Genomic DNA, 25406 nt, shown 5'->3' with positions numbered 1-25406 from the left:
TGATAACTTCGCGTGGCAGAGCGTGAACTATCTTGGTTTCGAGATTTGGCTGGGTTTGCGTAACTGGGGAGCTGTCTCATGCAAGGGTCCCTTCCGTCCCAGCTCCAGATCGACGTCTCGCCCGCGGGAGTCCGCCCATTGCACCGCCACACTCATCTCATACAAGGGAAAAGCTGAGCACCCTGGAGCCTACATGAAGCTAAAAACATGCAAAGTGGGTGACCTAACGTCAAAGTAGGCTCCGGGGTACATGGGTAAATTCGGGGTATGTGCATGGATCTGTACCGGACTCTATGTTTTACGCACGACATCTATCACCTATCTTGCACGAAAATTAATAACGCGAACTCACACTATGCGGAGGAGCTCAAAGTTTCTGAGGCATATACGAATGATATTCTGGAGGCATTCATTGCGTTTGAGAATTACAATTACCACCGTAGCACGTTAATCTAGGAAGAAATGTAAACAGGTCTGCAGCCTACATCAACGTGGAAACATGCGAAGTAGGTGACCTCACGTCGATGTAGGCTTCACAGCTGTTCAATTTTTTGACATTTCCGATAAAACGAGCTTCTTCATCACGGCATCTCCCACACAGCAATCTGGCAGCACTTCGGTATCGAATTGAAATGTTGTATTGTGCTTCATCTTGCTTCATACGGGGTATCAAATGTCTAAAAACCTGTTTGCTAAAATCATGTTTGCCGACTACATCTACTTTGCGCGCCCACCCATGCGCCCGCCACACGGCATGTCTACTCCATCTCGATAGTTCCCGGAGGCTTGCTGGTGACTGGAGTTGTTAGTAGTTGCCTCGCTATGATGAAATTTTCATCGACTTACTGTCATATACCACGCGGCAGACACCGTTCACCTCATTCACGATCCTCCTGCTAACCCGCTTTAGGAACTCTCCATCGAAGGGGAACCAATCAGCCGTCATGAAGTCACTCGTCTCAACTGCCCTCAGAGCAATAACCTGCTCGTGAACGCGCTTATCACCCATGACACCGACGGCCCTAACGGGCATAAGCGCTGCAAACGCCTGGCTGATCTTGTTGTATAGGCCCGCAGCCCGGATCTCCTCGATAAAGATGTAGTCGGCTTCACGCGCAATGCGAACTTGCTCGCGTGTGACTTCACCCAGAATGCGGATGGCGATACCTGGGCCGGGGAAGGGGTGGCGCCAAACAAGATCCTCTGGGATACCAAGCTCTTTGCCCAGCGCGCGGACTTCGTCCTTGAACAACTCGCGGAGGGGCTCAATCACCTTGAGCTTCATGTCCTTTGGCAGACCACCGACGTTGTGGTGGGTCTTGATGGTTTGGGAAGGACCCTTGAAGGACAGCGACTCGATGACATCGGGGTACAGGGTACCCTGAAGAAGCCACTCGACCTCACCAGCGTTGGAAGATTCATGCGCTTCGGCCTTGATCTTATCGGCTTGCTTTTGGAAGACCTCGATGAAAGTGTTTCCAATGATCTTGCGCTTCTTCTCGGGATCGTCGGTCACACCCTTCAGGCGGTCGAGGAAGAGGTCGGACGCGTCGACGACGGTGAGGTTGATACCCAGGCCCTCGTCGAGTGTCTTCTTGACCTGAACGGCCTCGTTGAGTCGGAGGACACCGTTGTCGACCATGACGGCGTGGAAGCGGTCGCCGATAGCCTCCTTCATCAGCTTTGCAGCGACAGTCGAATCGACTCCACCGCTAACGGCACCGATGACCTGTCCCTTGTCGCCCACCAGCTTCCTGATGCGTGTGATCTCCTGGTCGACGAATTTGCTCATGGTCCAGTTGGTGTTGGCCTCGCAAATGTCGACAGCGAAGTTCTTGAGCACAACCTTGCCCTGCTTGGTGTGTGTGACCTCGGGGTGGAATTGGATACCGTAGTACTTGTTCGTCTTGTGCGCAATGCCCGCGAACGGCGCATTGGTGGTTGTCGCGACCGTCATGAAGTCCTGAGGCATGTTGCTCAGCTTGTCGCCGTGGCTCATCCAGACCTCCAGGTCGTTGCCCAAGTCCTTGAACAGCTGGTCCATGTGTCCGCCGTGGCTCTCAACCTTCAAGTTGGCGTGACCGTATTCCCTCTTCTCGCCAGCTACTACGCCGGCGTTCTTTCCGAAGTGCCATGCCATCTCCTGCAGTCCGTAGCAGATTCCGAGGATCGGTACGCCGAGATCGAAGACGGCGTGGTCGACGTGTGGAGCGCCTTCCTCGTAGACGGAGTATGGGCCACCAGAGAGAATGACTCCCTTGGGGGTGAAGGGCAGATCGGCGATCTTGGTAGTGCATGGCAGCATCTCACAGTAGACATTGAATTCGCGGAGACGGCGAGTGATCAGATGCGTGTACTGCGAGCCGAAGTCGAGCACCAGGATGGTGTCGAACGTCTTGTGGGGAGGGATCGGATCGGAGTTGTCGGTCGCCATCTTGAAGTACTAAGAGTGTGATGAAAGTGAAAAAGAGAGGGGATAGAAGGAAAGAAAGAAGAAGAAAGGAAAGGGACGGGTATATGAAAGCAGAAGGTACGAGGGGCTCGGTCACTGACTCTCACAAAGTTTTGGCGGGGTTTTCCAGAAAAATTCTTATCGATAACAGAAAAATGCTATCTCGTGCTTCATCGTCCATGGTAACGCGCAGGCAGCACAGACTGCCGCCTGGGCTCATATATCACTCTGATGCATACATTACCGAGAAATCGCGAGAAGAGGTCATACGAGCCGCATTGTAGACGTCTAGCTTAAAATTTCCCCGCATGAGGTACAACTCAGGTGACGCAAGCATCCTTGTATAACCACCCTACGCGTATCGAAGAAGTGTCCATTAGTCGATCATCGCATGGGCCGTAGTAGGAGTGCATGACAGCCTTTGAAGCGGAATGGCTCTGTGGCTGACCGTGCTTGTCCTGGGCCCCGCCCAAAAATTCATTCCATTATCGATAACGACGTAGTTGGATCGCGCAAAGTCGCGTCTATCCAGTGACCTCACCCACCCAGCTCCCTACCAATCGCATACCCACACAATGGCGAAACGCAAGTCAGAGAGAGATCCCGAAGAGCTGCCCGATGCATCGGACAAGCGCAAGCAGAACGATGACGACGAGTCCGGCAGCGACGAGGTATGCGCCTTCCTCACAACCTTGCATAATGCGCCGTCTCACAAAATTGCTAGGACATGGACATGGTTAACGTCGACTTCGAATGGTTCGATCCGCAGCCCGCAGTCGATTTCCACGGGCTCAAGAACCTCTTGCGCCAACTTCTAGACGTGGATTCGCAATTGTTCAATCTGTCTGAACTCGCCGACATTATACTGTCGCAACCGCTACTTGGCAGTACGGTCAAGGTTGACGGCAATGAGACAGATCCATATGCCTTCCTTACTGTGTTGAATCTGGAGACACATAAGGTACTATATCTTTATTCAAAAGCTTAGGACATGCGCATACTAACAGCAGCCAGGACAAGAAAGTGATCCAAGACCTGACAACCTACCTCTCCAAAAAGTCCGCGCCGATCCCCACTCTCCCGCCCCTCCTGACATCGTCGTCGCCTGCGCAGATCGGCCTCATTCTGACCGAGCGCTTCATAAACATGCCGCACGAAATCGTCCCACCAATGTACACGATGCTTCTGGAAGAGATACAATGGGCGGTTGAGGAGAAGGAGCCTTACACATTCACCCACTACCTCGTCTTGTCGAAATGCTACTCGGAGATACAGAGTCAATTGCCGAGCGAAGATGCGCCACCGAGCAAGAAGAAGAACAAGAAGGCCGATGTGGGTGAAGAGACATTTTATTTCCATCCCGAGGACGAGGTGCTGCACAAGCATGCGGTGGGATACACAAGCTTTGAGTATGACACACCCGTAGATGAGGGTGCGAGTGATAGCAAGAGGGCGTTCCAGGAGTTGGGTGTCAAGCCCAAGGGACACATGGTGCTGATCGAGGCGGACAAGTTCAAGGGTGCTGTGGAGGCTGTAAAGGCGTTTCTGAATGGACAGTAAATACACAATGCAAGATGAATTCACCAAGTAATACATCCAAAGAGACGACGAAGGTTGACTCTAACTGGTGTTACATTGCAAGGGACACAAGCCGAATCTATGTGAATCAAACCGTAGGAAATTGATGCTCGCTCCTATACACACAAGTCGACATCACCGTCGTCCACCTCCGCTCAAGAATTGCTCTGCTTAACCAATGACAACCTTGCCATCCTCGGGGAAGTCGTATGCGGGAATCTCCAGGTTGAGCGGGGCAGGTCCCTTTCTTATGCGGCCAGAGATATCGTAGTGGGATCCGTGGCAGGGGCAGAACCAGCCTCCAAAGTCACCGGCCTCACCGATGGGGACACATCCCAGATGGGTGCAGACACCTAGTGCTGTTAGTCCTGGTTCATGATAAGGATGTGTATGGTGACGTACCCAACATGATCAACCACTCAGGCTTCTGGACACGGTCGGAGTCGGGCTGGGGGTCACGGAGAGACTGCCACTTGGTGTCGTCGGCCTCCTTGATCTCGCCTTCGGTGCGGTGACGGATGAAGACGGGCTTGCCTCGCCACTTGATAATGACCTGCGCTTATCAGCTCCACTGTCCGGATATGTCATGTCGAATTGCGAAACGTACGTTCTTGCCCTCGGGGATAGCAGCGAGGTCGATTTCTACCTTGGCCTGGGCCAAAACATCGGCGGAGGCGGACATGTTGACGAGGAAGTCTGTTGGGCGGAGTCGTTAGCCGTCCGGTCTTCATCAATTCGCGATCCAAATCATCCCCAAAATAGCCAATTGCTCTTTCTCAGCTCCGAATATGCCATCTCCCTTGTTTCCAACGTTTTCCACCACTCCGTCGAGCTATCGCAATGTTGGAGACCTACCCTGTACAGTCGCCTTCGCGCCAAGCGCACTCAGCGCACCCATGGTTCCGACCATGAAGTACTGGAAGACCTTGGGGCCGGTCTCGCCTCCCTTATTCCTGTATGCGGCGAACGAGGGGATCTTGGTCGAGTCCGGGCTGCCCTTGAAGGGGCTGTCGAACGAGGAAGCCGAGGCGTTGCGGGTCTGCAGAGCGGTGCAGCCGGCCGCCCGAGCGACGGGCATCTGGTGAGCGGTCCATGAGCGTGCAATGGCACGGGTTGTGTTGGCGAGGGCGGGCATCGTGGACGCGGGTGGGCGGGGGTCGTGGTCGTTGATGGGGAGGAGCTTAGGTCGGGAATGTTGAAGTTTTGGCGGTTTGGCAAGGAGCGTTATGTCAGGTGTCGTGTGATTGGCCCATCGCCCTTCCGCGCGACCTTCACCAGATTTGAGCTTCATCGGCGAGCATTACCATAGCACCGCACAGTGGCAGAGTCGATCTCGTACTCATCTTATTAATCAAAATCCTAACATGCTGGAATTCAATACGTGAATTTCTGCTGCACAGCGAACAAAAGCGACATTTTAACGTCCATCTCGTAAGCCCGCGTTGTCCATATTTTGGTATCGAACCATCCAGTCTTCCTTCCTCGTTCAGCCAAATGATGCACGATAGTAGTCAAGACGGCAAGCGCTCTGGGTAAGCACCCTTGTTTGAATGTCTTGGCGACTGCCTGATTCCATGTGTGCCGCACGCAGCGTATCTCTCTTCGGACACGCGAAAGTCGTCTGGGAACAGTTGCTCCTCTCTCACTTCATTGTTGAATCCACTTTGTATCACTACAAGTGACCTCTCAAGAACAATAAAACACACATCATGCCCCCCAAAGACTCTACCATCACATCCTACTTTGGCCCTAAGATGGAATCTCGCGCCCCAACAAAAGCCAAGGAAGCCACCAAGAGGACGACTGGAAAAGCGACCATGACACCATCGCCTGAGCCACAAGATAAAAGCAAAGGCAAGAGGGCGCTATCAGGATCTCCGGCACCAATACCTGAGAAGCGACGAGACATAAAGCCGGCAGCCAAGCCCACAACATCGCGCCATCTCTCACACAAAGAGGTCCCCTCGAACAAGCTCTCCCCATCCCCAAGCTCGTCTGATCTACCTACCCTGACTCTCACTTACCACGCTGGCGACATCTTCGACGCACCCCCACAAACCCTTCTAATCCACGCCTGTAACACTCAAGGTGTATGGGGATCAGGCATAGCCAAAGCCTTCAAAGACGACTATCCAAAAGCTCATGTCATCTACCGAGATTTCTGCACCAAAGAACACCTACTCAAATCCAGACCGGTACCCACCGGCACCGCCTTGCTTATCCCACCTGTGGATGTCGGGAAGCGGCATTGGATCGGGTGTCTGTTCACTAGTGCAAAGTATGGCAAGGGTAAGGATAAGTCGGATGTTATTGTCGAGAACACGAAGCCCGCTATGGAAATGCTGTTTGAGCTGGTGAAACTGGCGGGTAGGGTTGAGACGGTCAGGATGTGCAAGATCAACAGTGGGGCATTCGGGGTGAAATGGGAGAGGACGGAAGGCGAGCTGGAAGGCATTGTAGTTAGGGAGGGGTGGATGGGGAGTGTGGAGGTTTGGGAACCGGAGATGGGTTAAAAGACTAAAGGGAGCACGAAGTATGTGCATGTGATGCAAATTGATCCGCGTCAAATGTCTACTCGAGGAAAGTTCAGTGTGGACAATCACTTGTACATTTGGCACTATCCTGGTTCAATCGCATACCTATAGGCAATGAAGCCGTGATGCGACCGACCTTCCAAACAGCTGAGCCCCATTCCCATGATATATCTAGCAAACGCCGTTATGCAATGCAAAATGAATCGGCTTCCGTACCGTTCTGTCTCTGCCTACAACATCAAGAGCCGATTCACTTTTGACCATTGATCGCAGTAAATCCACCTGTTGACCGCCTAGCCTCTGGGCTCTTGCTTGCACTCGCAGTGGGTTGGCGAGGGGGCCCGCGCATCTCCATCTCGATCTGCATCGCCGCTGCGTCCTCTTCTGGTTCGCTGTCCTCCACGCGCTCGACCTCTTGGTCGACATCCATGGCATCGGGCGTCTCGTCTGGTATGGCTGGTGTAGGCGAGATTGTCGAAGCGCCGTTGGTGGGTGTCTCTGTGTCCTTGTCCGCACCCTCTGCCGTCTTGGAAGCACCGTCCAGCGTCTTCTGTCCGTTGACCGCGCCATCCTTCTTCCCGTCCTTCTCCTTCTTCTTCGCGTCCTCCTTCTCCTTCTCATCCAACTTCTTCTTCACAGTGCCCCATGTACTTGTCCTGGGCGCAACATCAACCAAGAACTCGAGGTTGTCTGTCTTAGATATCGCGCTGCTCACGTCGCGGTATTGTATGTTGCGGCGCGGCTTACGCTCCGCTTTGACGACATTGTGTGTGGTGGTTGCGAGGTGCTGGATGAACATTTCTGTGGCCAGTGCGATGGCGAAGGCGGCATTTTTGGAGGTCGTGATGCGTTCGGGGTCCGCTTGGATTATCTTTTGCACGCGTGCGACTGTGGAGTGAGTTAGCTTGATTGTCTGCTGCGAGGAAAGACGAGAGTACTGGGGACGTGGGGAATTGAATACATTGCGCTCAACGCAAGCGGAGCCGAACCAGTCGGTCGTTATGAGGCCACCACAGGCGCAAGTCGCAGCAGTACTACACCGTGGTAGGGTGGTCTCTAAGAGGCACGCAAAGGGTCGGAGTGACGACGAAGGTGGTGGAGAGAAGTGAAGATGTGTAAATTGTTACTTACGAGGAAGCGACACATGGCCGGTGATTTCCTTATTTGGCGCAATCGGAGTGTTGTTGTAGGGCATGGTGAAGGAAGAAGTTGTTGGTCTGGTGAAATGGGCGCTGGATCGATGAGTCCTCCCAGCGTGCTGTTCGAGGCTAGTTGCGTGTCCAAAATATGAATAGCCAAGTATATCTGTGGGTAGTGCGAGTTGACACGTTCCAGTCGCGAAAGTTGGCCAAGAGAGGTGTCTAGTCGCGTGCAGTAGTCGTGTTGAAGATGTCGTGTACCCTGGTCGATGCAGGGCGATCGCCGCGGGCTGCTCCAGCCGAGGAGGGCGTCATTAGGCTGCTCCTCTTCGTCAGCAACCAGCCATCTTATCTTCCTGCTGCCTGCGTGATCCTCAGACGATAAATACGTGTGCGTGATATCTTCGTCCTGTCTTGACTCCATCAATTGTATTCCCGTGTTTTCATCTCGTGTCGAGCACCAATTGTCAGCCCATCAGGGTACACCTGCCAACCATGAAGCTCTTCATTACTAGTCTGCTCGCCGCGACTGCAACAGCGTCCTTGTTCTCCCAAATCCCGTTCCAGGAGAAACCAGAAGTGGAAGGCTTCCAGGTCTACCAAAGTCCATTCTCCGAGCACCATTCAATTCGCATAAAGCATCAACAGAGCGACACCATCTGTGACGCGCGCTCCAAGCAACACACCGGCTGGTTAGACATCGGCTCAAAGCACATCTTCTTCTGGTACTTCGAATCACAGGACAAACCCTCCGAAGATCCGCTCCTGCTATGGCTAACAGGAGGACCGGGTGGCTCAGGCATGCTTGGGCTGATGGGCGAACTGGGACCTTGCACGATCAATGAGTTTGGGAACGGTACCGTACACAACGAATACGGATGGAGCAAGAATGCCAACATCATCTTTGTTGATCAGCCCGCTGGTGTGGGTTTCAGCTACGTCGATGAGGGCATCCCGCTTCCTGCGACAAGCTTCACGGCTGCTGAGGACATGCATCACTTCTTGCAGCTGTTCACGAGCGAGGTCTTCCCGGATCTTTTGAATCGCGACTTTCATATCACAGGAGAAAGTTATGCTGTAAGCACATGTTGCTAACCCCGCAAGACACTCACTAATCGAAGATAGGGCCACTACGTTCCAACACTCGGCGCAGAAATTGTCACGAAGAACCTTGAATATCCTAAGCGTCCGCAAGTCAATCTCAAGTCGACCTTCACGGGCAACGCTTTTGTCTCACCTCGGGACACCAACTTTGGTTTCTGGGAAACGCTGTGCACTACGAACCCCGGTGTGGAGACTCCCGTATTCAACCAGACCCGTTGCGACATCATAGCTACCAACCTCCCTCGCTGTATGGCACTTATCGACGTGTGCTACAAGAACCCTGATCCAGCCATCTGTCTCGCAGCTGACAACGTATGCATGGAAGGCGTTGTGCTCCTTTACGATGGAGAGTCTGGAGCAGGAGGTCGCAACCGATTTGATATCACGGACGGGTGCGAGACGAAAGACGAGTTCTGCTACCCAGAGATCCAAAGGATTCAAGACTACATGAACGTGCCGAAGGTCTGGGAAGCGCTTGGCGTACCCAAAGCTATAGCCAACTATACAGGGTTCTCTTTTGATATTGCGTTGGCTTTTGAGCTTACTGGGGATCTGGTATTCAGCATGCAGCCTCAGGTTTTGTATCTTCTCGAGCATGGCATCGACGTGCTCTTCTACCAGGGTAATTTGGACCTTGCTTGCAACACCGCAGGGAACTTGCAGTGGGCTAGCACCATGCAGTGGAAAGGCCAACCTGCATTTGTCGCACAGCCAAAGAGGTCCTGGGAACATGAGGGCAAGGAGGTGGGGTGGTTTAAAGAAGTCAAGACCGTGACTACAAGCGGTAGAGATACCACATTTGCGTTCGCTACGGTGAATGGAGCAGGCCATCTGGTACCGATGGACAAGCCGAAGGAAGCGCTGGCGCTTGTTGATAGATGGATCACAAAGAGGAGCTACGCGTAATTGTCGCGTGATGGATACATATTGTGTTTTGCGCAAGGCCGCACTTAGCCCAGCAAAGGATTCCGCGATCGCAATATCTAGGCATGCAATTTTCGTCAGCCCCAGTACCACATCGGCTTCATGCATGTCATCAGGCTTCTTGCGTTTGGCGCCCGAAATATCCATGGGTTGGTGTTTGTTTTCCCCACCATGATGTAATTGCTACCAGCTACGTCATCATGGGTCCTAGCCTATGCGCAAACTTCAGACCCTTAATAAAGAGGGGAGAAGACACACTCATCCAACAACAAACACAATCAATTGCCACTTCTCACTTCAAACTACACTTTACAAACCTTCCACTTCTTCCCACTTCCACCAACACACACATACAACATGTCTGGAACTTCCAACGTCGGTAACAGTGCGGTCTACGAGGCCCAGGACCAGGTCACCAGGTCCAACGCCGAGATCGAGCAGGAGAAGAAGGAGGCCCGCTTCCACGAGGGCAAGGAGCACTCTCACAAGGCTCAGGACTCCAGTATGTTTCTCTCGGCCTCGCGTGTATGTTCCTCTGTCGACATGCCGCGTCATCAGCCATCTCTTTACAAGATCGTTCACTAACAATGACCCGCAGAGGACGAGCGATCCATCGCCAACAAGCTCGAGCGCGAGGAGAAGCGTGAGAAGGAGGGTGAGGAGAAGTCTCTCGAGGACCGCCAGCGCGAGCAAGATGCCACCCTTCCCGCACGCGCACACGGCAACGAGCCCTCCAAGGGAGCCAAGATCGACCAGGAGCTGAGGGAAGAGGACGAGGCTATGCTCAAGAAGAAGGGCGCCAACTAAAGTCGTTGTGATGAATGACGATTTCGATACCCCGCACACATACTCAGCGTGTTAGGAGTTGGAGGAGGAAAATAATGACTTGGATTGACGATAAAACGTCTCCATGAAGCCCGCCTGAGACATGGCAAAGGCATGAATCAAATAATTTCAACTGAACATGTATTGCCAACAGTGTGTGACTGTGAGAAGGTTGGAGCCAGGTCCTCGTGCCTTGACGCGAGAGTTCTCCACATTGTCGTGCTTACCCCTCGGTGCCTGACTCGTGCAGCCTCGGAGATAGGCCGATAGCGACCTCCTAACCGCTGCCTTCTGTCTCCAAATCCCCAATCGCCTCCCCCGCGTCCTGCAAACATCAGTTGCTGCATTACAAAGCATTGCGGTGTACATGCCTAATCTCTCGTCATCTCGCCAATTCCTCCGCACTGCTACTGCCTTCGCCAAAGCTCCCTTACGGCCCCGCCTCGCACCTACAAGCACCCAGCTATCGAACATCCTCCAACAACATACCGCAAACATGTCGACAAAGATGGCAGAGCGCCTAAAGGGCAAGACTATCGTCATCACCGGTGCTTCTTCTGGCATTGGCAAATCCACAGCAATCGAATTCGCCCGGACACAGCCCGACGACCTCAAGCTTATCCTCACTGCGCGGCGAGAAGACACATTGAAAGAGGTCGCTCAGGAAATTCAAGGCTTTGCAAAAGGCGTCAAGGTTCTACCAGTCAAACTTGACGTCAGCAAGCCGGACGAAGTCCAGAACTTTGTCGGAAATCTGCCACAAGATTACAAGGACATTGATGTGCTCGTCAACAACGCGTATGCCACCACCTCTTCAAATACCGCTTACTGTCTGCTAACAATGAATCTAGCGGCCTTGTAAAAGGTGTTGCGCAAGCTCCCGACATCTCACCCGCCGACATCGACACCATGTTCAGCACAAACGTGACCGGCCTAATCAACATGACGCAAGCCATCCTACCCATCTTCAAAGCGCGATCCACACCCTCCGGCGACATTATAAACATTGGTAGTATCGCAGGTCGCGAGCCCTACCAAGGCGGATCCATCTACTGCGCTACAAAGGCTGCTGTGCGCTCCTTCACAGATGCCATGCGCAAGGAGCTTATCGCTACACGGATACGCGTCATCGAGATTGATCCTGGACAAGTTGAGACAGAATTCAGTGTAGTCAGGTTTGGAGGCGACAAAGAGAAGGCGAAGAAGGTCTACGAGGGCGTTGAACCGCTGACACCGGAGGACATCGCGGAGGTTGTGGTATTCGCTGCGGGACGGAGGGAGAATGTGGTGTTGGCTGATAGTCTGATCTTCCCGAACCACCAGGTATGTACAACCGGAGGAACGAGACATAGTACACTAACGTTGTATAGGCGGCAGCGACAGTCATGCACCGGAAACCTACCGGTCAGTAGATGCGGCGATCGATGTGTACATAGCGACTACTTATCCGCAGTTCAGAGACGAAGCAAATATCCAGAATTCGACCTTCGTTATGAAAGACCTGTTTGCTGGCCACGACCTACCTCATGTTTCATGCTTGCGACTCCATCTCATCCCGTCTCCTCACAATGTCTCTCCCTTCTTAATTCTTGTCTCCACATTCACGCGGACTGTCTTCGAAACAGGTGAAAGAGGAAAATATAGCTTGGGCCCTGCCCCGCCGTTGCTGTGGTGAGCGCTGGCAAAAGAGAGACCCGCTTCTGGATAACTCAAACGCTCACACAGTTTTTGTACACACCGACCCCATTTGTACCCCACTATAGTGGTGAGCGACCACGCCTTTCGTCCCACATCATCTCGACACTCAACTCAAGTAGCTGGCCATCATGCAAGCCGCGCGCGTTTGAGCGCCAGGTTTTCTACCACCACGGACGGAAGCACAGCAGTCAACCGACAGACGACATGGCGCGACTACGAGTTCCCGCATCGCCAGTTGAAACTCGTCGCGCGAATTATGCCTATGAAGGAGCCGGAAACAAGACGCCCAGCCGACCTAATCATTCAGGCCCACAGCCTGAGATCAATGTAGCCTTCGATTCGTCTGCCAATGATCCCCCTGAACATCCCACTTCCTTTCCGCGCATTGTAAGGAGCTTCGCGTTAATGGACGTGAAGACAAAGCGAGATGTACAAGGTTACATTGTCGGACAGTACAAGGCCATTAAGCAAATGGGCCACGAGCACATCACCGCGACTGGCACCAAAACAGTCTTCTTCCTTGGTCAAGCACAACAAGAGGAAGAGTTCGACATATTAGACGAGGATATGAAGACCGACCTGGGCGAGTACATCAACGAGGATGAGGATGCGGATCGCTCATGGCGTGGGGTTTGCGACTTCATGCAGAAAATTCCGACCTCCAAGGCTGTGGCGCCGACAGAGTTCAAGGATAAGAACATTTTGGACACTGAGACACCTCATCAAGCCCGCTTGATGCGTGCCCAGAGTGCGCCCTCTCTGGCTCGATGTATCGCGAATGCTAGCTTTGACAGCGCCGGATCAGAGACAGACTCTGACTCAGAAGACGACGACATCGATCTTGAACTGAAAATCGAGAACGCACTCTCGTCCTTTGCTAAAAAGGTCGAGGAATTAGAGGATGTAGCAGGAGCGCTGTCAATCACGCCACCCGGCCGCACATATTCTGAAGCTCACCCATTTACACCATCGCCTCCCAAGGACATCGATATACCATACCCCTGTGGACCAAAGCACAACTCTCGACTTCGTCGTCATAGCGGTAACCGTTCACTCGCATCACTGATCGCTCACGTTGAGGATCACCGTACGCCTTGGTGCTCGTCACTTTCTGCTTCGCTTTCTTCGTGCCCACTACCTGCAGGTACCACCTACAGTGTTATCCGTAAGCCCTGCTACGACCCAAACTTTGAGGGTCACAGCCCTTGCGCCACGCATGATGAGGGAAGCTGCGGACTTTCAGCTGATGACGCTCTGGACATGCTACAAGAACGCTTTGGAATTGTACATTGCGCTACTGTTGGCACCGGCTTTGATTGTCGCGAATGGCTGGAATACAAGCTTGAGACCGGGTGCAGCATGGTACATGGCCCGTCGTTGCTACGATTTGGGACGAACTGTTATGGACCTGAAAAGCCCGGGCAGATCAAAGACGCGGGTGATAGCCCGTACGCTAATCAACCCGAAGCTACGGCTCGGATTCGCACTTCGTCTTCTAACGATACCCTGAATACCAAATCGTCCGTCCAAAATTCAGTGTTCTCAAAATGCACTTCGAGGACTTCCATTTCGTCTTACCGGACCAACCGTCCACAGTCTGCACGAACTGAACATTCTCGGCTTATGAGCGCACTTGGCCCAGACAACGATACTGGAAAGTGCGGACATGGCTATGAAATCTCTGCAAAGACAGGGTGCAATTCTTCTGTCGCAGGTATTGTTCCAAAAAGCGAACACTTTCAAGGTTGTGCAGGTGGCACTGTGCGGGGTGGGAAGGTTGCACTCGATCCACCTATCACCACTACCAAAGAATGGTCTAGTGGGCTGCAGACGTGGGAGGGTGAAAGCTGGCCCAACGCACCCGAGCGCATTGGAAACGACTTTGAAGACGCCCAGAACTCTATCACGAGGAATGAATCCGAGGACTGCGACGTAGAAGAGCTCTCACAGCTACGTGCGTCGCTGACGGAAACTACGGACAATGACGAACCCATGTGGCCTGAAGTCATCGCCAACCGCCCGTATACGGCTCCGCTTATGTACGAGGAAGCCGCCGATTTTATTGAACATGTCGCCACTAATCCGGATGTTGATTCCGAATGTTGGTCAGAACCCTTGGATGGTTGTGCGAAACCGCGTCGCAAGTGGACTAGCAAGATGAAGCATTGTCTCAAGAAAATACCCCAAAACACAAAGCAGGCTACCCACGACTATGTCAAAGCGACGAAACGATTCTCACGGACTGCTTGGCGCGTGTTGCCAGCTGCGCTGTCGAGCCGACATCCGTTCCAGAAGATCGACAGCATCCTCTAGATGGTCGGCTGGGGAACTGGATCTGCGTCGGAACTCTTTAGGTGATCCGACTGGTCTCACGGACCGTTCACGCTGCCTCCGCAATCCACCCAGAACGATGGTTCGGCGAGCGTTTGGGCCCACTTCAGACCGAACATATGTTGGGGACATGGTAGATGCGTTGGAATTGATTGGAAAGCCCCTGTGAAACGCTTTTCATTGGACGACACAGACATATTTTGTAGAGCATCTTTGCTTTTACTTGAATTCTCTTTTGGCGCGCTATGAAACCTCGATTCTAGATACCCACCTGCATGCATCAGTAGCATTTCCTGTATGAATATAAGCCCTGCCATGTGCCCTCATTGCACTTCAAGCATTTTGTGTGAATTCCAAAGTGTGGTCGTGAATGACTAAGTCCACGAGGAGTGAACCCTGGTTTGATCAAGGGTCATCCACTGTCGCGACGTCACCACACAACGCTCTCACTTGCCAAAATGTCTTCGGTTTCTCATTCTTTACACATTTCACTAATTAGCCCGCTCGTTGTTTCCCTCTTTACGAACGACTGCGCATCGACCACCACCGCGCACATTTCCAACGCCAAGACTGTGTAAGAAAGCGGACTCTCACCATCGCACACCCACGAACAAATTTGCAACTGTCTAGTTTACGTCACTCTTTCCATCACATTATCGCGTAGTTCCAAACGCACTGCGATCTCGCCGGCCATTACTGAACTCGATCCGACAACGACCCTTCGGTTACCACTTACGATCACCAAACCAAAACAGTCACACAAGCAATCATGGCTTCCGACACAGTCACTAGTGTCAACCAGAAATTCAACTGGGCCGACGACGACGAGGACGAATTTGACTTGGATAGCTGGAATGCTACCGTCGACACCTCCGCGCCCACTGCCGCCGAGCTAGGCCCTCTCCAAGTCGCTCCCACTGGAGATGACACGAAGGAAGGCGAAGTCTACACGCTATCCCGCATCTCCAACGAGCGCGCCTATTTGGATCCTCCCGCCATCCAGGAGTCGTCAGACGCGGAGCCTACCCCGGAGGCAGAGGCAGAGCCAGTTGTTGAGCCGCCAGCTGAGCACTGGCATATCGCCGTACTTGGCTGCAGTCCAGAACATCAGGTCATGTCTGCGCGGTACAATCTTATCACGCACGCTATTGGTCCTTCCTATGAAGGTAAAGAAGAGTCCGACGTCCCAGCCTATCCAGAATTGAGTGAGTACCCGGGCCACCGGTCTTACTATGCGAGAGGGTTCCGGGACTGGAAGATGAAACATAGAGGTTTCTCGTCTAGAAGGGTCTATCGTAACTCACCCTTGAACATCGTCACTTCCATCGACAATGCGCACGAGATCGATGACATTGCCGACCCCGAAGAAGGGGCGGTAGAAGACGCCGATCGCGAGATGAACGAGGAGATTGATCGCATGATTGATGATCAAATCACCAACCACATTGACCAGTTCCAGTGGTTCTCCAGGACAGAACTTGAGAACTTTTACCACCAGTTTAAGGCTCAGGAGCAGAAAGCCGAGACTGGAGACGACGCGTCAGATGATGATGATAGCGATTCGGACGACGGCTGGGATGAAGAGGCTTACGAGCCATACAACGGTCCTGTTCACAACGAAGAGATGTCGCCGACAACCACTGCATCAGTGGAGGACAACGAAACAACGTTCGCGATTACCCGCCCATCCGCCGACAAAGAAGAGGAGCTGGACTTCAACGACGTCGTATTTGGAGACGATGACGGGTGTGATCAGTCGCAGAGTCAGGATGAAACCGACTCTGAGCCCAGCGATGAGGGCTATGTTTCCTCTTCACCACCAGACACTCCCTTTTTCGAAAACTTCAATAACGCGGACAGCGTAGGGGCGCAAAACGCCTTCAATTCCATCAATGCACGACTAAGCTTGTCATCCAGGCGCCGTAAGACGATTTGTCGGACGGAATCCATGGACGCGCTCAACACATTTAGGCAAACTGCCAAGTTTGAGCAGCGTGTCGAGGACGCTTTTGACGACGATGAAGACGACGAGGACTTTGGAGATCAACAAGAAAACTTTGGCATCGATGATGAGCTGGATACATCATCGGATGTCATGGAGAACACAGAGTTTGTCCTCGTCATTACACCACCCAAGGATGAGCAAAGCACGCAAGAATATCTTTCCAGCCCTGCGACACCTTTATCTTCAATAAGAGCCACTGTATCCGATTCGACTGAAGAGGATGACCAAGTCGTTTCTGTCAGCGACGAATCACGCGGTACCCTCAATTCAGCCTTCACTTTCCCTAGCATACCCACTGGTGAAGCCTCACTCCCAAAGGAAGAGATTAGTACCGCAGACACGGTAATCGATACTTCCAAAACCTCCTCCCGGCGCTGGACCGATCCTCCAAAATACGACCCCACCCTTCCTTTAATGTCGCCGTTGTCCAGTCGTCGGCATACGAAGCATGCAAAGCATAGCTCTGTCTCACTGGACTATGTTGTCGGCGCCGTCTCAAAGAGCTGGCTCTACATGGGCCAAGTGCCCTGGACGCAGATTGGTATAATGGGCGCTGGAGTAGTCGCCGGTGGATTATTGAGCATGGCGGGGCGTACATGAGTGAGCCCGCTCTTCCTTTCTGTTTGTTCTTTTCCTTTCTCAAAATTTGGCTGCAAAGTTAGCGGAGGCGAAGTTATGCTGGCATTGCTGGTGGCGTTATATACCCGGTGTGCTGCTCACCCACACAAAATGTGTGTCTCAAAAAGTATAAAAGTTAAACATTAATCAAGAAACGTAATTCCTATAGTACGAATCCACCAAACCATGTGACCGCTCCGACGATATCACCATATGCAAGTACAGATGAGACAGTAAAAGTTCAACTCTCGAGGCACAATCAATATCTTCAACAAAGCGAATGTCATTTGAGAGCTGCTGTATCTACATCTGACTCACCGCCTTCAGAGCGACTACCAAGACATCTCAAGCATTACAAGCAAGCTTCCTCCTTGCTTAAACAGGATGAGCGACCTTGGCCGTCAACAGACCCCTAATGTTTCCAACAAAGAAGCTCAAAATGAAGCAAGCACCACCGAAAGCGATCGAGATCCAGTATGGCCACCTGTACGCCAATGCGAAAGCTTCTTGGGAAGCACGCAGGACAACGGGGAATGCATCTCTCTGTAGCACTTCCTGGTTGGTAGCAAAGATCTCCTTGACTTCCTCGAACCTAGCATTACCCATGAGGTTGGTAACGAGGGTGATGACGGCGATTCCGTCGGCCGACAGAGGGTTGATGATGGCGCCATACGCCAATGTCTTCTCCGCGACAATTTCAGTGAGGTGGATGGTGACCTTGCGGAAGAAGAGGTTGGAGTAGACTGCGAAACCAATCGCACCACCGAGGTAGCGGATACTGAGTGTAATGGCTGTAATGGTTGCGATTTGTTCGTCCGGACAGGCGATCTGCGCGATGATGGAGGAAGGAATAATGACCCCGCCAACTCCAATGGATGCTAGTGAGATGAGGGCGTACACTACGTTGAGGTTGTCGGGTGTCGCAATGCACATGGCCCCTGTGCCGGCTGTCATCATGGCCGTGAAGAAGATCATCAATTCGCGGATACGACCCTTGGTGGCGGGGATGAGGACGAGGCAGATGCATGCACCGCCGATGATGCCGAAGCCGATGGGAAGAGAGCGGATTCCGACGCCAACCGGATCGTCACCTAGACTCATGTCAGTATGGAAGTGGGGGAGAGATAGTCGTAGGGCATGCTTACCATAGACGTTGTAGATTTGAGTAGGCCAGAAGAGCAGCAAGACGAAGTAGTTACCACCACTGAGGAATGTGATAAGAAGGATAACTATCATGGTCTGTTTCGCTTTGTGGAAGATTGCCCTGGGAACCATGGGGTGTGGAGCATACACCTCCCATACGAAGAAGGCAATGATGAGTATGATACCGAGAACGAGAGGGACGATGTTGTGTGGGCTGCCCCATTCATACTGTAGAGTGTCAGCACTGCAATGTGACCTGCTTCGGATGGTATACTGACCTGTGATGCACCCCATTGTAGACCCATCATAAAGAGAGTGATACCACATGTGCTCAAGATGCCACCAATGTAATCGACCTGGCGGAGGACATGGCGGGCGGTATACTCTTCCGTCAAGCGCGACGGGTCCTTGTAGCAGAAGACACAGAGTACCAAACCGATGAAGTTCCATACACAAACCAAAATACCATTGTAGCGCCAGTTGCTCTGTTGAGCGATCAATTGAGCCCACAACACCGATGGGCAGAAGGGAAGGATGGTGATCACGACAAGACCGACGTACTTGCCGCGATCCTTGATGGGCACGATCTCTGCTGTACCGGCGAGTGCGATGAGCTCATTGAGACCGGCACCAATCCCCGAGAAGACCTGACCGGCTACGAGTCGTTAGGTTTGTCATGTTTCAAATAAGGTTGCGGTACTTACCGATAGCGATGTTCATGGTATGCGCAGTCACTGTGATGATCGGCCCGACTATGAGGCACAACTGACCCACAATAGCCACCTTCTGTCGCCCAAACAGGTCGGACAATGCGCCCACAAAAGGACAGAGAGCCGCATTGGGGATGAGGTATCCTATTATGAACCAGATGTATCGGTCAACCCCACCAACATCCTGATAGATGAGAGGAAGGACAGAGCCGAAGAGGAAGAGCGGGATTTGAGAGCCGATCCAGAGGAATGACATGCACAGAAGCGTCATGGCCAGCCTGGCGTTCATCTAGGGGTGAATTAGTATATGATCAAGCATTCAGGGTCTTACACTCACCTTCTCGTGGACTTCTGGAGCTCTGCTGGTAATGGGCGCCAACTGCTGCTTCTCGGGCTCGCTAGGCGGGGTGCGAGTAGCCACCATCTCGAGTTGGCTCTGGCCATTCTTGTCGACTTCGTAAGAGTGGTCTCCGGATCTCATCGTCTCATGCATCTTGACGGTGCAAAGCTGGGTGGAGGTGCAGTCGTAGAGAAAGAAAGTTCGGGACGTTCAAGTAGTTTAATGATTGTCCTGCCCTAGCAAGGCGGACTATCGATACGTCGTCCTAGTCCCCATACCATTCCCTCGTTTCTCACCTGGCACTGAGATGAATTGACTGAATCGACACTAAGTTCACTCGAGCCGCGGTAACATACTGGCCTGCGCGGGGCTGGGTGGTCGAATGACTAGGGTCAAGACACCCCTCATCCAACAAGGCTGCGCCAACCATGCCGTCTCGCCCGTTTGTAGAGCTGTAGATCATAGTGAAGTGTGTGGCGTGCCATTCGGCGGGGCCCCCGCACCTGGGCACGCCTAATTGCTAGTCGCGCTAGCGTCCGGAGCATAAAGCTTGCATCATTGGTGCGGCCGGCACGCTTTTTCTCCTTTACATGAGGCTTGCCTCTTGGCTCTCTATTTCTCGATGTCTTTGGAATAGCATTGTCACGTTTGGCTTTCTGAAGACCTCAATGAGGTCCTCCGTTCGAATGCTCTTTGTTGGCCCTGATGCCCAATCATGGAAATCTTGTAGTCGCGGTAGTGTCTGGTGTGACAAAAGGACCTGGGCCGTGGAATGTGACTCTTATGAGTGCTAGGAAGGACGTCGTGGGAATGTTGGCACAATCCTACCGAGGGCGGTCCTTGAGCGCTTGCAGGATGCTTAGGTAGCGCCCAGTGCGATGGGTGGTGTCGATCGCTTCTAGATGCTTGATGCACCAAGCCACAGAACGGTATCTGGAAAGTTACCGAGGAACTTTGAGTTACTACTGTGTGTGCCTTCGATGACATAGGTATTGGCATGAGCCACTGCCACGGGTGCACGTGGGAACTACGCCTTGACAAGGCCTCCAACGTTTAGGCCGGGCTGACGTTTGTTGCGCATTTTACTGCCATGGTTTTATATAAAGTGGTTTCGCGTCTGTGATAGAAGTCTGATTGGGTTCTCGCCGTGCTCGACCATGAAAGTAAATCGTGGAAGCGCTGTTCTAGGTGACGTCGCGAAACCGCAAGAACAATTGGGGCCCCTCCAGAGTCGGTTCTTCCTCAATATGAAACTCTTGTCGAAAGTATTGAAGTGTGTGGCCAGGCGCTTAACTAGCAACACACTGTCAATTTAGTCGAATGGCAACACGTGGACGCGGTTAACCTTCCGCGCAAAAGGCGGTGATGCGACAGGCCATGAGACGCTCGCAACAACCTTGGCAGCTGCGCAAAGTTGCGTTGGAATCATCTTCAATGATGACATCAGCTAGGATTGGAAAATCCTATGCTGCGTTGCCAGTGTTACTCTGCTGCGTACATTGTGATCTTCAACCTCTAGTCCGCTCGTTGAGCCAGACATCATGCTGCGATCAGAGAGACGACAGATAGCTGATACATTGACTGTAAAACCCGCACATGCTGCCTTTTTTTCATGTCGTTAGGCTGGACTTTTGCCGAGGCATGAAATAAGCTTGGTGCTCTGGTTCTGCCTTGCCTAGAGGTCTGACTGTTGTATCCTTTAGGACGGGAGCCTACCAGTGACTCCGGGCCAAGATCCGTGGTGTTTGCATCGATACTGTGTGTAAGCCAGGACCGGTACGTGGGAACCTGGGGTAGCCTACCCACATGACGGTTCACGGATCACCTAGCCAGTGACAGCGAGCGATGGTCGCATCGTCGAAAAGAGACATCTACACAATACTTAGAGATTTCCAGATGGGGTATTTGAGGGAACTGAAGGCCAGTACTATCTGCGAGAACGCTCGTAGTGTTGAAGCTTGACATTCGACCAGATGGGAATGAAGACACCAGGACCGGGAAGAGCCGCACTGGGCTGCGCTACAGCGCAAGAAGGCTGCGTTGTAGATTTGTCTTGGTACTTCCTGTGGACTGAACGATAGGTAACAGCTAGCTCCAAGCTAAAGAAGGGTGTTTGCCCATAATGGTAAATGCACTTGACGATTTGAGTGTCTGGCAGACCTGGTTTTTCTCCTCGGCTTCTCTGCGCCTTGTAGCGAGCCTGGTCGTGAAGTTCCCCGCATGATTCCAAGAAATATGAACCTGCTCAATAGCCGTAGGCAGCTTGACAGACATTGGAGGTCGACGTTCGAATTGCTGCCCGTCCAGCTTCTTCACTGGCAAGGCCGCTAATCAGGTTTGGGCGACCTTCTTGTTCTTTGCACCTGCATCGGAGATACGATCGTTCTTAGATGAGCTTGAACTGGGCATTTTCCGTTGATGATTACAATGGAAGGTCACTTGCGAGGTGGTTAGAATGCGAAGAGAAGGAAGCCACGATTAGCGTCTTGGCGCTGCCCCTCTTGCGCGGACGCAGGCACCGCTCCCCCAGCGTACATCACCGTACTCATACTCCGGTAATGTTTTTCGCGATTATATCCGCGGACGGAACGGCTACATCTTCCTTCAAAAGCCCAACAGTCTGGTTCTAAAGTTTTGTTGCCAGATGCATTTGCATCGCTCTTATCTCGGATACGTGTACTAACAAGCTTGGAAATGTTAAAGGGCTGTAACACGATCTGAATAATACGCATCAGTGCCTATTTCGCCTTTGATATCCCGCTTGATCGAAAGGATTGATGCACCTCGGACAGACGGTCATGGTGACTCAGGACTCAGCACAGGCGCCAGACACGACTTATTTCTGGCGGAAATGGCATTGAACTTTAGTAGGGTAAAGTCTTGCAGATTCGGCCCTGTGTTAGATGAAGAACTCAGACTGCTCAATCACCTTACGCATCGATAACGATACGACCTCGATCGGTGTATCATGACGGGAACGGCCGATTGATCGGTGGAATTCCAGCCATTCCTGTGGTTCAGACGTCGAGCAAACTTGACTTAATAGCTGTTCGCACGGTTTCTGTTGCATTAGCTGCCAACTGCTGGGGTCTGAGTTCCGAAGTGAGAGTGCCGTTTGATGTGTGTTCAAACGTAGCAGATGGTTTTGATGTTTGGTGTGCTAATCAGACCCTGGAACTGCGTTCGCGGCATCTTCTCCGCCCAAGCTTCAAGCTGATGACGACAATCGCGTCAGCTATCCCCCGTCATCCCCCCGAACGCCAGACACGCGACAACAGACCAACCTGAGCATGAAAGGTCGCACCGTTCGGAATTCGGAGTGACTGCCAGTGCATCGCGCGCGCAAATGGCTGACTCGTGCTCACCGCAAATAGCGCACCTGTGACCATGAGCGGCTAGCCGTGACTGCGGGGTGCACGCCCTTCGCGGACTCAGCATGGGAGCAGGCATGGGACTTGTGACTGTTCCTGCTCTTCCTTCTTACCTTGCAGCTTTGGATAGCATGCATCCTCTACAACCACCGCCACCGCCGCCGCCATGACAGAACACCGCCTACCGGTCAAGCAGCTGGCCATTCTCTGTACGTCCGCTCGACGCGTCTTCACCTGCAAGCTTGCTAACTTCGCGACAGCACTATGCCGGTTTGCCGAGCCCATCGCCCTCACGTCTGTCTTCCCCTACGTACCGGAGCTCATGGAGTCCTTTGGCATCCCAAAGAATGACATCGCGCGCTGGGCTGGTATCTCGTCCTCGGCCTTCTCGCTATGTCAGGGCTTCACTGGCCTCCTCTGGGGCGCTGCATCCGATCGCTACGGAAGGAAACCGATTATACTGTTTGGCCTTACCAACACCATGTGGTCAATGTTGCTATGGGGTTTCTCGCTCAATCTGCCTATGGCTTTGGCCGCACGCGCTATTGGAGGGCTATCGAACGGGTACGTGGGCATTCTGCGCACTACGGTGGCCGAACTATGTCCATGGAAAGAACTACAACCGAGAGCGTTCAGTGTCATGCCTTTGGTCTGGACAGTTGGTGCCACGTTTGGACCTACACTCGGTGGAGCCTTGGCCAATCCTCTCCGCGTAGATCCTCGCAAGCCTAAGGGCACCGCTTTTCTGGAGAGATTCCCATATTGCTTGCCTAACATCGTGGCTGCTGTATTATTCACTTTTGGCATTTCAGTAGGCTGGCTGTTCCTCCAGGAGACCCTGGAAAGCAAGAAGCATGCCCCAGATCTAGGCCTGAGAACTGGGGCTCGGTTGACAGCATTTGTTCGCAAAATACTACACCTTCCAACCAAGAAGCAGAACAGCAGTTCAGAGCACGAGCCTCTACTTGGTCAGCGTAAAGCAATCGACAGCGAAACGATGTCGCAACATGATGCTGCTCATGAAATTCTCCCAGAAAAAGCACCAAGGTATCGGGATGTATTGACGTATCAGACATCGCTCAATCTGATTGTGTACACGCTACTCGCTATGTACCTTCAGGCATATGATCAGGTGCGTGATTTTGTGCGCCTACTAAGTATTGATATTGATCCAGTGCAGCTGCTTCCAGTGTTCATGCATCACCCTGTACAACTCGCAGACGACCCTACGGTATCCCTCCCTTTGAAATTTGCAGGAGGCTTCGGAATTGAATCCCGTTGCATCGGCATCATTTTTACCGTATTCGCCATCTCATGCACTGTGTGCCAATTCCTGCTATTTCCACCCATTGCGCGCTATCTTGGTGTTGTTCGCTGCCTTCGGATCGCCTTTCTCATCTTTCCGTTTGTGTTCTTCGTCACACCGTTTCTCTCGCTTATCCCAGATCCAGTCACAAGGGAAATAGCCATGGTGATGCTCTTGATGGTCAGAGGCCTGGCTGGCACGTTCTCATTCACCACCAGCACAATCATGCTCACGAACAGTGCGCTTAGCCTACGTGTCCTAGGCACCGTCAACGGCCTGGCTACTAGTTTTAGCTCGTTTGGCAGGGCATTAGGTCCTACTTTAGGAGGTGGGTTGTTTACTTGGGGTGTCAAGCGCGGCTATGTTATTGTGCCTTTCTGGACCATGTCTGCCATTGCGCTTGCTGCCTCTGTACCAACTTTCTGGCTAGTCGAGGGTAAAGGGTTTGGAGGCGACGAAGACATCAACGACCAGGAGAACACCATCGAGACTGAAGAAGAAGTGGTTGAGAACGACGCAAATGTACCTCCAACAGCCTGGCAGCAAGATGAAGCAGCGTTTTCAGAGTCGGAATTCGGCGACTTTGGTGACCCACCAAACATCCTGAGTCTCACAACTACGCGATCGAGCGTGGCCATGGCCTCCGATGATGAAGACAACGCTTCGGTGTCTGTGGGTCAAGGGCAGTCGATGAACCCTTTGGAGGCGGCAAGAAGTCATTCGCAGACCAGACGACGAAAAATTGTAAGGAGGACGTCATCGATACCGATTGGTATGGGTAAGGGATTCAGGCGATATAGCTCTAACCTAGGTAGCACGGGTATCGGCGGAGGCGGTGCTAGCTGGGGAGGCGCATAAATCTGTACTTTTGGGTGGGAATCTGTGCATTACTGGGTATTCTGGGAAAAAGCATCAATCCATGACTTCATTAAGCGCATCGGTTTCAAGTTGGTCCAAATTCCGTGTATGTCAATGACAACAGTGCTAGTGATGTGCTAAATCTCGATACACTTTTTTCTCCATTCTGTCTACGATTGTATTGTTCAGTCCTACATGAGAGCGTAGTGATAATTACTTCGGAATCATCCAAAGCAGAATGTTGAGTATAAGCGAAACGTTCAATTACAATGTACAGACTACTGTTATTTTGTCATCCAACCTGCCTACAATGTGTCGTAATCCAGAGTTTGACCGCCTAATCCATTGAGGATCATATACCAACGCCCCGTACCACCGTATAACTAGACCATACCAGGGTATCTGATACTCCACGATGAACTCCACCTAATAATCATGCAGTGTCCCCTGCGATACCTGCCTAGCCCAAA

General features: G+C 52.4%; 10 protein-coding genes across 10 annotated transcripts; 6 read left to right on the top strand and 4 right to left on the bottom strand.

Annotated features, from left to right (window-relative positions):
- Window positions 1-758: 758 nt before the first annotated feature.
- GUA1 (GMP synthase (glutamine-hydrolyzing)) lies at window positions 759-2434 on the bottom strand (the record flags this gene model as incomplete). The annotated part of the gene is made up of 2 exons (XM_049377500.1): window positions 759-796; window positions 847-2434. The coding sequence occupies 2 exons, from the start codon at window positions 2432-2434 to the stop codon at window positions 759-761; spliced, it is 1626 nt and encodes a 541-aa protein (XP_049232541.1).
- Window positions 2435-3027: 593 nt separating this feature from the next.
- Window positions 3028-4012, top strand: BCP1 (Mss4p nuclear export; the record flags this gene model as incomplete). Its single annotated transcript, XM_049377499.1, has 3 exons — window positions 3028-3123; window positions 3177-3413; window positions 3467-4012. 3 exons carry the CDS (start codon window positions 3028-3030, stop codon window positions 4010-4012), a joined length of 879 nt encoding a protein of 292 aa, XP_049232540.1.
- A 189-nt stretch (window positions 4013-4201) lies between these two features.
- FES1_1 (hsp70 nucleotide exchange factor fes1) lies at window positions 4202-5165 on the bottom strand (the record flags this gene model as incomplete). Its single annotated transcript, XM_049377498.1, has 4 exons — window positions 4202-4383; window positions 4433-4583; window positions 4638-4726; window positions 4886-5165. 4 exons carry the CDS (start codon window positions 5163-5165, stop codon window positions 4202-4204), a joined length of 702 nt encoding a protein of 233 aa, XP_049232539.1.
- A 574-nt stretch (window positions 5166-5739) lies between these two features.
- POA1 (ADP-ribose 1''-phosphate phosphatase) lies at window positions 5740-6543 on the top strand (the record flags this gene model as incomplete). The annotated part of the gene is made up of 1 exon (XM_049377497.1): window positions 5740-6543. The coding sequence occupies one exon, from the start codon at window positions 5740-5742 to the stop codon at window positions 6541-6543; it is 804 nt and encodes a 267-aa protein (XP_049232538.1).
- A 271-nt stretch (window positions 6544-6814) lies between these two features.
- On the bottom strand, window positions 6815-7759 carry J4E87_005891 (uncharacterized protein; the record flags this gene model as incomplete). The annotated part of the gene is made up of 2 exons (XM_049377496.1): window positions 6815-7452; window positions 7696-7759. 2 exons carry the CDS (start codon window positions 7757-7759, stop codon window positions 6815-6817), a joined length of 702 nt encoding a protein of 233 aa, XP_049232537.1.
- Window positions 7760-8198: 439 nt separating this feature from the next.
- On the top strand, window positions 8199-9713 carry J4E87_005890 (uncharacterized protein; the record flags this gene model as incomplete). Its single annotated transcript, XM_049377495.1, has 2 exons — window positions 8199-8780; window positions 8829-9713. The coding sequence occupies 2 exons, from the start codon at window positions 8199-8201 to the stop codon at window positions 9711-9713; spliced, it is 1467 nt and encodes a 488-aa protein (XP_049232536.1).
- Window positions 9714-10088: 375 nt separating this feature from the next.
- J4E87_005889 (uncharacterized protein) lies at window positions 10089-10538 on the top strand (the record flags this gene model as incomplete). The annotated part of the gene is made up of 2 exons (XM_049377494.1): window positions 10089-10233; window positions 10330-10538. 2 exons carry the CDS (start codon window positions 10089-10091, stop codon window positions 10536-10538), a joined length of 354 nt encoding a protein of 117 aa, XP_049232535.1.
- A 514-nt stretch (window positions 10539-11052) lies between these two features.
- J4E87_005888 (uncharacterized protein) lies at window positions 11053-14567 on the top strand (the record flags this gene model as incomplete). Its single annotated transcript, XM_049377493.1, has 5 exons — window positions 11053-11354; window positions 11408-11879; window positions 11927-11960; window positions 12562-13341; window positions 14008-14567. 5 exons carry the CDS (start codon window positions 11053-11055, stop codon window positions 14565-14567), a joined length of 2148 nt encoding a protein of 715 aa, XP_049232534.1.
- A 3016-nt stretch (window positions 14568-17583) lies between these two features.
- Window positions 17584-19554, bottom strand: J4E87_005887 (uncharacterized protein; the record flags this gene model as incomplete). The annotated part of the gene is made up of 5 exons (XM_049377492.1): window positions 17584-18299; window positions 18354-18579; window positions 18630-19006; window positions 19056-19350; window positions 19399-19554. The coding sequence occupies 5 exons, from the start codon at window positions 19552-19554 to the stop codon at window positions 17584-17586; spliced, it is 1770 nt and encodes a 589-aa protein (XP_049232533.1).
- A 3384-nt stretch (window positions 19555-22938) lies between these two features.
- On the top strand, window positions 22939-24936 carry J4E87_005886 (uncharacterized protein; the record flags this gene model as incomplete). Its single annotated transcript, XM_049377491.1, has 3 exons — window positions 22939-22981; window positions 23033-23904; window positions 23953-24936. The coding sequence occupies 3 exons, from the start codon at window positions 22939-22941 to the stop codon at window positions 24934-24936; spliced, it is 1899 nt and encodes a 632-aa protein (XP_049232532.1).
- Between the last annotated feature and the right edge of the window lie 470 nt (window positions 24937-25406).

This window comes from Alternaria ethzedia (assembly GCF_023757985.1).
Source record: "Alternaria ethzedia strain BMP 0044 chromosome Unknown scaffold_13, whole genome shotgun sequence".
NCBI lineage: Eukaryota > Fungi > Ascomycota > Dothideomycetes > Pleosporales > Pleosporaceae > Alternaria > Alternaria ethzedia.
The sequence above is the reverse complement of the archived record's forward strand: the minus strand, read 5'-3'. Positions and strand labels throughout refer to the sequence as shown.